Here is an 11,744-nt window from a genome sequence, read left to right on the forward strand (position 1 = left end):
CTTACATCTGTTCAGCTCCCTGAATACAGCAAACAGCTCAGACGGCTGATCTGTAGTACAAAGAGGGGAAAAGAGGAAGATGAAAATCCACGTGCCCTCAAAAATTGATCATGCCAGACACACGTAAAGAGTTCACACCAAGCAGCTCTCCAGTCCTCCAGGTGTGCAAAAGCCAGTGGCCAAAGAAAGATTTAGAGAAGCTTCAGAGCTTTCCATAGAACACCTTTAAGTCATTGTCTAAAAAACAACAGTAAATGTGAATTTGACTACCAAAGCAGAGAACAGTCCCCCATTACAAGGTTCTCTCTCTGTGTAGGTAGGAGGTAGCTACTACCATGGTAGAAGCATGCAAACGTGCTCTCTCATTACCATTACCGGCATTATAATGGTTCTCTGGCCATTATGCAAGATGAAGCATGACTGCATGAGGAGAGCCAGTACCTTACAAAAACACTCACTACACATCCTTCTTCCCAGCCCCTGTAACTCAGCCTACCCATCAGGCTTATTTGCCACTGGCAACTTTCCAACGTATTTGAAACTTGTGTTGGACCTCTTGGCAGCAGGAGAAAACACCTTGCCCCCCACAAGACAGTAGTTTCCATCTGGAACTGAATAAGCAAGTGTGCACAGCTTTTGTTTTCAGTCACCAGAGCACATTCAACAATCTATTAACACACAAAATTAATGAGGTACTGCTGAGTTTAAAGTCAGCAAATCGCTGTGCCTGTGCATAGTCCCTGACAGCATATGTTGGCACTGTTGTTTGTAATACATCCACTGCTCAGGCATTTGGAGCTAAGCCTAATTAGTTCATTTCAATTGAATCTCAACTCTAGCCTTGATTCAACTGCAATGAAGGTTTTGAAAGAGGCCTATCTACACAGCCTTGCATGTTTTTTGTCCTGGTACTTGAAGAGCCAGGACAAGGAAGTGTGCCAGAATTGCCCAACCAACCATTTGGCAGATACAGAAATGTGAATAATGCACCTACTGGTTTTCCTAAGATCATTCACGTGCAGCTTTTAAAGCTAGAATAATTTTTTTCCTGGAGGAAAACAAACACCAGCGGAGGACTTGGAATGTTATATTGGAAAAGAGAGAAGAAGGCCTACAAGAAAGCCTACCCAAATTTATAAATTTGTAACTTTTACGTATGCATTCTGCAGAGTTGTTTCTCCATCACAGACAACTTGGTCTTCAGTAAGCATTAGCATTCAGGAGTTTACAGCTTCCCATTTCCATCAGTTACTCAAAAACCTAAACAACAGTACAAATGACAGTCATGTTGGTCCCCACAGAACTCCCTCGCCTCACAGCTTGTGTCTGCCTGCAGACCACAGCTCAAGGTGACAAGACCAAGTAACCAACCATGTGGTGTTATGCATTTCAAAATAGAAACGGATTTTTCTTAGTTATTACTAAAGATATAGTGTGCCTTTCAAAGACATTTTAATTAGAAGATCTGCAGCTTTACACTTTCCTCCCCCCTTTGATATTCAAAACGCACTGTCACACACAACAATCATTTAATGTGACAAATGATGAAAAGACAGTGGCTTAGTCTTTAGTGGTTTTAGTGACTTCCAGGCAGTAACTACTAGTGGGTGACATCAAGAGGATCTGGTTTCTGCTTTCTTTTCTGATGACAATCAATTAGTAAGTTAACTTGGATACCACACACACAATTTTTAGTCAGTTATGCAGTCTATTATCTGCATCTCTTATCCTTATAACTTCTACTGTCCCTCTGGGAGAGAAAAACGGGAGCTCCTTCTGACCTGTAGCTAAGCTGTCACTCCTAAGATCTTCTTGGTACAGACTCAGAATTCTTTCAGTCACAGGACAGCCCTCGGAAAATAAGCGAGACTTCAGACAAGTTACAGATAGGGAAGCATGGCACAAGGCAAGAGAGGAAAGCAGTACACAGCCAACCCAAATACTGTCTCCAGCACACAAGTCCCAGAGAAACACCTTCATTCAACGTTGTAGCTGAGGGGCTGCACTGTGGCACACAGCAGGGAAGGAGGGTGCAAAGCCTGTAAGTTCCTTCTTTCTCCACAACACCTGCACTGAACAAAAATAATTTATTTTACAGCTGTCACTGTGTTCACACAGCATGAAATTATCACGCTCTGTTCATCTAATAAGCTTTAAAATACAACTGACTGAAACTTTTCAACTTGCTTGAAGACTTGTGCTGTAGAACTGGCCATTTTAGATAGGATACCAAAGGTGTAGCTGGTGCTGATCATACCCTTTTACTGGACTGCTGCTTCTCCGGTACCATGGTAGATACCCAACATGAGAAGAAATGTCACAGCCTTGTATCAGAAATCTGCCCAAGACCCAAAATGTCAGTAACTGGCTGACTGGCAACAGGGTTGACCCTGCAACAACTCTTAACTGTCTTATGCATACAGCCAGCTAAGATAACAAGCCAGGCAAAAGCTCTTGCCTCCTTTCTAGGAATAGGTAATAAAAGGCTTTCCAATCCCTTTTATTTCACACAAAAACATTACCAGAAATATTGATAGACACAGAGCGCTATGTCTGCCCTGCTGCAAACCAAACCACTAGACTGTGGGGTAGGGCAGGAAGAAGCTACAAGTATCACCTTGCTTCCACTTCATTTTTCCCAGTTACATTCCTTAAGCACACGTGTGACCTCGAAGATCTACATAAGCCCCTGCACAGCTGTAACACACCATGCTCTTGAAAACATCAAGTGACAAAGCAGCAGATTTCTGTTATTACAACTGTATCTGGCTTGAGGGGAAGGGAGTTCTGGGTTCCAGTAGTGGAGATACTGAAAACTGTTCACAAACAAAGGTGACACAAAGTCATAAAAAATAAACATTCATTCACATCAACCTCCACATGACAAGGAACAGCCTCTCTATCAACTACACCAAAATGAGGGGGCCAATTTGACTTCAACTAAACTAATTCAGTCTTGATAAGGAGAAAAAGCTACACCTGGGTCTTCCTCCATTTGAGTGCAGCAGAAAGAACGTGACTGTGATCAAATTCTTCTTTCTTATGCTTAGAAAAGCCGTTCTTATTTTGGAGGATTTGACTCCCCTTTTTAAAACTGAGGTAATAATCTGAAAGTCTGTCTTCAAGTCACAACATTTTCTAAACACCCCAGCGTACACATTCAAAATGTACTATTTTTCATGTTTAGCCCCTTCTTTTGCTCAGCTTACTCACTCAACGTAAAAACTTATATTCTTGTATGGGCACACACACTGATTATTTTACGGGTCTTTTTCACTCATCAAGAGTTTACACATTGAGTATGAACCAATGTTCTTGCAGTACATTAGGAAACATGACAAAAATCGGATTTTCAGCTGGAGTTATGTTTCTTCCTCGCAGCACCGTATGCTAACAGATTTATGTAAACGCTTCATTACCTTTGATAATCAATTACTGTAAGTCCCGATACACAGGCAGCTGGAATATTCTATCTACCCTTGTTTCTTATCTTTGCATGTGTACACACACAGCCACACTTCTGAGTTGTCATCTGCTTCTGGAGACCAGTCTCCCAAATCCGAACCACCAGCCAGTCCAGGCTTATGTAAACACCTTGGGATTCAAAGAAAATTCAATCACAATCACAGCTGATTAAGCCTAACATATACAAAGGCAAAGTAAATTGAACAGGGTACATACATCAGTGCAAAGATAAGATAGAAGACGATTATCTTGCATGGCAACAAAAAAGCTGCCATACACGAACAGACCAATGGTCCATCTATTTGTGAATTGTTCTCTGATAATGGCCAACACTTCAAAGAGCACAGGAAGTCAACACTCAGTACATGTTGCCAGAAGTTATTTGCCACACAGAAGACTAGAGAAATCACCAGAAAGCTCATAACTAAAGTTTCTTCAAACACATCAAGATGTTTGATTTAAACTGTTTAAAGAGGGTGAAACTGTTTAAACTGTTTAAAGAGGCTCTTCTCTCATGTGCTTAAATCTGTTTTCTTCTTCTTTATTAAAAAGATCTGAAGGTTTATGCTTTACAACCATTTCCAACACAGAAACGGTCTCAGGATTCCAGCAAGCCACTACAAGGACAGAATTTAAGCTCCCTTTGCCCCATTACCTCTCTTCACATTGCCTGAAAACGTGATTAGCTACCACCACAGACCATTTCACCTCTCAAAGCCAGTATCTCAAGGTGTGCTACTAAGATAAGTGTGATAAGATGCCCTAGCTCCAAAGGTCATTGAGAACAGTGGCTCTCACTGACTTCCTCACCTGTGGCAGGTATGGGTTTGGTGGCTCTGGCTGGACATCACCACAAACACAACCGTGCCACAAGGCAAGCTCTGACGTGCAAAAAATCCAAGTTTCCAAACAGCCACCAGTTGTATCTGCAGAAGCTATGCATGTAAATCTTCAGCTCTTAATCTTAATTCTGGGTAGAATTAAGCACATATACACACTATATACTTCATCTACTTAAATGAACTTCCATACAATATCATGTGGCTAAAAGAAAAGTTTCTATCATCTCCACTAGTATTTTTAAGTCTTTTTTTTTTTTTTTGAGTGGTAAATTAACAGTCATTTCTCCATTCCTTCTTCCCCTAGAAACTATTTTAATAGCTTATCAAAATCTAGTAGAAATGAAGTACAAAAATTAATTTCTTATTCTGCTCACTTGAGATATTTCTCCTCTTTGGTCTGGGCAAATAAGTCAAATACCAGAAGAGACCTTTGCAGAGTTCAGTTGATTTAATCAGTGACTATAATATCCCATTAACCTGGGAGATTAAAGACATCAACAAGAGGGAAAACAAAACAAAAACACACACACATTTTGCCCCTTGGAAGAGGTATTTCAGCCCCCTTAAGAAAGGAATAATTCAAAAGTAAACAGGTCATTGTCCTGACCTAGTACAGAAACCCTCTGTGGCTGTGCATAACAAGACTCCATTCTTTAGATCAGCAGGTGCATGGAGGGCTCCACCACATACCTAAACCATATAGAAATCTAAACTATATGAAATAAACATACCAACACAGATTCTGTGGACTAAAGCTCAGCATTCAACTTTGCTTTTCTAAAGATTATAAGATAAAACCAAGGAAAATCTGTTCTGTCAATTCTTCTCTGTTGGTATTCTGGATACCACTAAATAAAGTTCCTAAGCAGGAAAAGGGTGTGACAATCAGTTGAAGTAGTTTTCTGGCTTGTTAAATGGTGTTAAAACAACCAGAGATACAGGCCCAGAAGAAATTATATCGACTATTCTATGGAATTTTGAAGTCTAATCACTGCAGCATATAACTAAGAACACAGCTTCATACTCCGCACAACATAAGCTGGTGCAAGAGAGAGAATAGGATCAGTGTCACGGAACAGTGTTAAATCAGAGCATGAAGACCAAAACTGAGCAGAGTCCTGGCCAAGATCTAGCCCAACAGTGGGAGTGAAGCTGACAAAAAAAAAGTTTGCTATCTCGTTCTCCTCTGAACTTTTAACACAGAAACTGAGACCTCCAAGGCAGTTGAAAGCCCCCAGAACAAAGCAGAAGGTAGCCAGCAGAGGGAATGATAAAGAGGAAACGACACCATTCTCTTGAGCTCATTTTGGCAAGGGAGCCAACAATCAGTCCTCACACATCACAAGGCAAAACCCAGTTTAACTCTCTGAATATTTGTAAACTGTAGTAGGAGGAAAGACTAAGCAGGGAAGCAGGGTCTCTTATAACTGTGTAACTGTGTATTTTTTTATTTTCATTTTTTAAAAATCAGGTTCCCCACCTCCTCCAGAGTACAGGTTGAGATACAACGGCTTCCCTGGATCAGAACAACTGTTTGCTTTGTCTGTTACTTTTAACACCAAGCTTTCGCATTGTAACAATTATTAAGCTACCAATACTTGGCATCTGGCTGGCAGGGACAGAACTCAGAGAGCATTCCTTTGTCCAGTAGAAAGCAAGCATCCCAGGAACTTGCTTTGGGAGCTCAGAAAGAAAGAGAGAGCTGGAGGGGTATGGACCAAAGACCAGTAACCTAAAACACTACTAGCACACAAGGAAACCCAGGCTTGTCTACCCCAGAAATATGAAGATGTTGGGATGACTGAGGATGGTACAAACTCAATTCCCTCTACTGGGGGAAATCTGAGTGGAGCTGCCTAAAATGCACAGACTGTACTTACAGATTGCCTTGCAAAAAACACATCAGGGTAGTAGTATTCCCTTCTGTTTCTTTAGAGTCCTAAGACAAGGAATATGCACAATGCTTAGTAAGAGGCTTGAGCATATTTACTACCACTGTCATTCACCATTGCATCGGAAGAGCTCATGGAAAGAGCGGAAACACTGGGACTAGTGCTCACACCATGGACAGGAGCATAGCGGGGGAGAGACAGGCAATGACACGCTGTACATATACAACATTTAAAATTAAGGCTAGATTCTTAGGTAGATAAATGGATCCAACAGTTTCTTTCAGGATTTTTCCCCCCCTAAGACCACTGAGTTAACATTTAAAGATTAGATATGATATTCAACATGGTTTACTGTCCGTTCTACACGTAATTTGAGACATCTGAGAAAGATTGAATACCATAGTAGATGGCTGCTTAAATCACCTTTTAGGGATTCTCCTATTCCTGAAAGTGTTTTACGTTGTTCATCCACAACTATTAGATGTTTTGTAATTATGGCCATTAGTTGTTTTGTCATCTAATGGCATTATCAAAACATTCAACAGAGCAGAGCCCACAATTATCTTACTAGCTGCACAGTCATCTCCCTCTTAAAGACATTCTGACTACAGTTGTTTTCCCTCCACTGAAATCAAGTTGGTACCACTTACCTCACTCCAGAATCCTGAAACGTGGAAAATAACACACGATCCTCAATTTACTTTAAAAATAGTGATCACTTAGAGTTAGATTTTAAAATCAGAACACAATGATTGGAACATTAAAAATTGAATTTTAACAAAGTCTTTGGTCTTCAGATTTGGCCCATAAAATGCCTTTACCTCTAGTTGTTGTAGTAAATGTGTGTTTACTACAGAGGAGTGTGTATGCATACAATAAACAGACCTAACCAAGTATCACCGTTCTGCCAGACCTCATTCCCTACATTTAAGATACGCAAGCTGCTTGAGGGCCATGCAAACCTTCCACAAAATCTAGATTAAAAAGCACCAATTTCACATGGATTCACTTGCTGAGATCCCTGTGAAGGACAGACCTGCTGCTTGCTGGCTCAGGGTGGACACAGTGCTCCGTGGAGAATATAACGTTCAAAACGGTTTCTAACTTGTTTGCAGCAAAGCAGCTCTAAACATCCTCCGAATGTCATCCTCCTTCCTGTCTAAAAATAACAGCAGGGGCATTCATACCCAGTAGAACAAGGAGTTAGAGCAATAAAAGGAGGAAGAGCAATAAAATAAAGGGAAGGGAGAGGAGCGTCACCTCAGCACACCTGTCCCTTGTCTCCCTCCAGCACAACTGCAATACCAGTAACGCACCTACCCAGTGCTGTACCAGGAGCGATTGCGCTAAAAATGACTAAAAACCCCAAGTGATTATGCTATTACCAGCTTCATTTTCATACTTGGAATGAAAAATTTATTTCAACTCCCAAGATAATTTTCCAAGGTTGAGGTGTGGGGGGCATGAGGGGCTGTTGAAGCCAGCACCTGTTCTACCTAATGACCACACCTGAGCTGAAATACAGTGCTTTTTCCTAAAGCAAGAGAAACTTCCTCAGCAGCGGGGCACTTTTTTGGGCTGTTACACATCTAGTAGACAAAAGCATGACAGGAAGCCGGGTCGATTTCTTAAACTGCACCTGCGAGAGGCTCAGTGCGTCCGGCGGAGTGCCGTGAGGGGCGCCAGCCGCCGTGAGGAGGCGGAAAGGGGGCACCCGCAGACGCCTCATGGAAGCCCAGAGCTCCGATTTCCACACCGGGCAGCGTCGGCTGTGAGTGGAAAACCCCTGCTAACAGCCCCCGGGAGGAGCAGGCGGGTCGGGTACTCACACGGTGAAGTGGTAGACGAAGCACTTCCAGCCCGTGGGCCGCTCCAAGAAGTTGTAGACCCTGCCCTGGATGTTGCTGCGGCTCAGCAACGGCTTGCGGAGGCTGTAGATGGAGACGCGGGGGTCGAGGCTGACAGGGGGCCGCGGGCTGTCGGCGCTCACTACCACCACCTCGCTCCTCAGCCGCGGCGGCCGCTCCCGAGAGGGCACCGGGCTGCTGCCCGCCGGCTGCTGCCCGCCCTGGCCGTCGGGGAGCGGAGCGTAGTGGGCGTTCGGGGTGCTCTCGGCCAGCTCTAGCGACGAGGGCTTCTTACCGGGCGTCATGCTGCCCTTCCTGGGCAGCGACAGCCGGCCCAGGCTGCGGCTTTTCTTCTCACCCGGAGGGGAGCTGGAGGACATGACTGAGGCAGTGCCGGAGCCGCGCTGCTCCGGGGAGCCGCGGACCAGCTCCGGGCGTCCTCCCGCCGCCGCTGGCCCAGCCCTTTCGGGGGCGGCTCCCGGCCGGGAAAGGTGAGGGGAAGCCCGACTCCGGCCCGTCCCCGCCCCGCCCCGCCTGCAGCCCCAGGGCCGTCCGGCGGGAGGCGCCGCGCGGCGGCTGCCCGGGGCCGCGAACTGGCGTTACCTCAGGCGGGCCCCCCCGCGCCTCCAGGGCTGCCCCTGCTCCCTTCTCCCCTCTCATCGGTGCTGATCTGCTTCACCTGCTCCTCTCCTCGGGGACAGCGCTGGGTGGAGGTAGCATCCTCCTTTCAGGAGGCCCAATGCGCTGAAGGAGGTGATGGTAAAGATCAGGAAGGTGGCTGCCAAGCTCTCCTCACCCAGTTGGGGTTGCTGCCAATCCACCTAGCCCCTGTGGGATAACATGCTCCAGAAAGGGTTTCACAGGCCTGTCACAGTGACTTGAGCCAGAATGTGCCCCCCTACCGCTCAGTTAGAAACACCAGAGTCTCCAGGGCCTCATCCCTTTTTGCGGAATTTCAGCACTGGGAAGGAGAGAAGTCCCAAACTTGAACATGACTCGACCTAACATCTACCAGGGGGCTGTTCTTAATACAAGTAACAAGAGTAAGGGTCAGGCCACCAGGCCTTGCACTCTTAGATGTTACTGTGATACAAGGGAGCAAACAGCTGAGCAATTAGGCAAGCTGTAGAACAGTAAGCACAGTTCTGCAGAATTGCCTCACCTGCAAGCTGGGTCTCTCACCAACACTAAACCAAAACATTGTGTTTCTGTAGAAGGGTACATATCTTTAGCAATTAATATCATGCTGTTCTGAGGGCTTGGATGACTTTCCTGTGCATTGGAGTGAGTTAAGACTTAACAGCAATGTGAGTTAACTCGTTATAGTAGTAAAAGACTTTGCTGTAACAATTAGTTAACAATTTCTATTCCCAGAGGTAAAGAAGGTTCTCTCTGATCTGGAGTGCTGTGGTTTTTTTTTGTTTTTTTTTTTTTCTTTTTTTCTTGTTTTTTTTCTTTTTCTTTCTTCTAGCCCAAAATAGAACAGAACTAGTAAGAGCTATGTTGAGTTCATGGTTGATACGCTGGTATGGGACAAGAATGTTGCAGGAAGATAAGGTGCTAAATAAAGTTAAACACAAACAAGCCTGCTAATTGTAGTTCCATTCAAATGTCAAGTTGCACACATGGTAGGCGAACTGGGCAAGATCCTTCACTAGTGTAAATAAGCAAGACTGTAGGCTCTTATAAAGCACTAATTTATATCCATGAAGAATCTGACCCCTTGTTAGGAATGCAAAAACAGAAGTATTAAAAAAAAAGAATTTGCAAAACTTGTTTTTAAACCAACAAAAGGCTTTCCCCCCCTCAATCAGAGCAAGAAGAACAAAGTTAATAAAAACAGCACAACAGAGGAAACTCTTCATGCATTTGATCAAAATAGATCCAAATTACAGCTAACTTGGTCTTCTCTGTCCTCGGAAACTGTGAAGACAGGTGTGCATCAAGTATTTTAAGAAGGAAGTTCTACATAAAAATCACATAGGGAAAATCTATTTTATTATAAACTGCAACTGCCTTTCCCATATCCAGTGACTGCAGTTTCTTTGTGAACGCCTGAATGGGAAGATAAAACCTCGAAGGTCAGGAATTATTCCCGCGCTTCAACCTTGACCATGGGATACAGGGAGCCAAAGAAAGACCAGCCCAACGTGTACCCCTAAACAAGGAGTCTCTAGTTTCTTGCCTGCAATTTAGTCCATTTCTAGTATCTGGCTTCCAGTCTAGAAGAGAACATTTGATTTGTTCCCGTGTAAAAGCTCAAAGATCTTATTAGTGCTTCAGAAAAAGCTCTGCTTCTTGGTAAAGACACCATGTCTGTTCTGACCACAGAGGAAACCCACTGACAATGACTTTGCTCACCTCAGATTACAATATATTTGGCACCAAAAAGAAACATCTGTGTGACTCTTCAAGTCAGATCGTTAGTCATTTGCTTAGAAGATATTCAGAAATCATTTGCTGTTCTTGCAGTAAGTATGCAAGAAAAATGACTAACGGAAGAAAGAATGTCATTGTTACGCTTGAAGGCTCACTGTTTGAGGACTGTCCTGATAAAATCACAGTGTTAAAGTTAACAAATGTGTTTCTTTATGCAAGTGTTCTACTTTAAAGACTGACATATTATCTGTGTTATTCAGGACCTTATCCTAGAGCCAGGTGCAAAATAATTTTCATAGTTTGACAAAACAAGAGGCATTCAGATTATGTTCTTCATATGTTCATTATGTTTCCAATTATGTTTCCAATGTTCATTATGTTTCCAAAATCTTTTAAAATATTATGGCATTGTGTTGTTATTTATCTGTTGATTAACAAAACAGGATAATAGAGGGTTTTGTTATATACAATTTCCTTTCAAGACAAAAGTTAGAGCTAAATAGCTATGTAGGGAAGAAAATTAATAACTAATTTTTACTCTCTGTTCAATGAGAAACTATTCAAAATGGACAAAGTTTATTTCAATAACGTCTTCAATGCAGAACACGAAAAGCTCCGTAGCTCACTACTTCATTTCTCATGTCCTAAATACTTTCGTAATATTTTGTTTTGGTGCTGACTTAATTTTTCAAATAATCATCAGAAATGAAGGAATCTTCAATTTGACAATGTTTAAATGAATATTTAGGCTATATATGAACATCTTTTCCCTGGAGTCAAGGAATCCATCAAAATCTACATTTTTCAGTGTGTACTGATTGATGAAGTTAATTTTTATATATTAAATATCATTTTATTATATGATTTCTATCTAGTTCATTTTACTGAATGATAAAACATCTGTCTGGCATATCTGAAATCAATTGCATGCTTAAATACAAGTGTCATATAGATGACTAATTCATTATGAGACTCTGGGAAATAATTATTTTATATTGTATCACCAAAACTGTATTATAATTTGAAACATTTTAAAGATGAATGCCGTTAACATAGTAATGACAATTCCCACTTTTCCCCCCTCATAAGTACCCGTGTCTTGATATTAATCATGCTCATGTTCGGAAATCCTCCTGCTTACCGTTAGATTACTTTGGGGGGTGGTTTGGTTTGTTTTTTAAATACAAATTCCCCCATTTCTGCCCAGCTACAGAAGGGGACAGGTTAAAAAACTTTCTTCAAAGAGAGGAAGAAGTTGTTTTCATCTTAATTTTGAGATTATTTTTCTTGAATTAGAGCAAATCCCTTGTTGCATTCCA

General features: G+C 42.5%; 1 protein-coding gene across 1 annotated transcript in view; it reads right to left on the bottom strand.

The window, feature by feature from the left end:
- The window catches only part of KCNQ1 (potassium voltage-gated channel subfamily Q member 1), a 343,495-nt gene extending 334,789 nt beyond the window's left edge, over window positions 1–8,706 (bottom strand). The window contains 2 exon segments of the mRNA XM_035539221.2: window positions 8,029–8,510; window positions 8,512–8,706. Coding sequence (XP_035395114.2) covers window positions 8,029–8,510; window positions 8,512–8,706 — 677 coding nt within the window.
- Window positions 8,707–11,744: the final 3,038 nt, after the last annotated feature.

The sequence above is a fragment of the Cygnus atratus genome, chromosome 5 (genome assembly GCF_013377495.2).
Source record: "Cygnus atratus isolate AKBS03 ecotype Queensland, Australia chromosome 5, CAtr_DNAZoo_HiC_assembly, whole genome shotgun sequence".
NCBI lineage: Eukaryota > Metazoa > Chordata > Aves > Anseriformes > Anatidae > Cygnus > Cygnus atratus.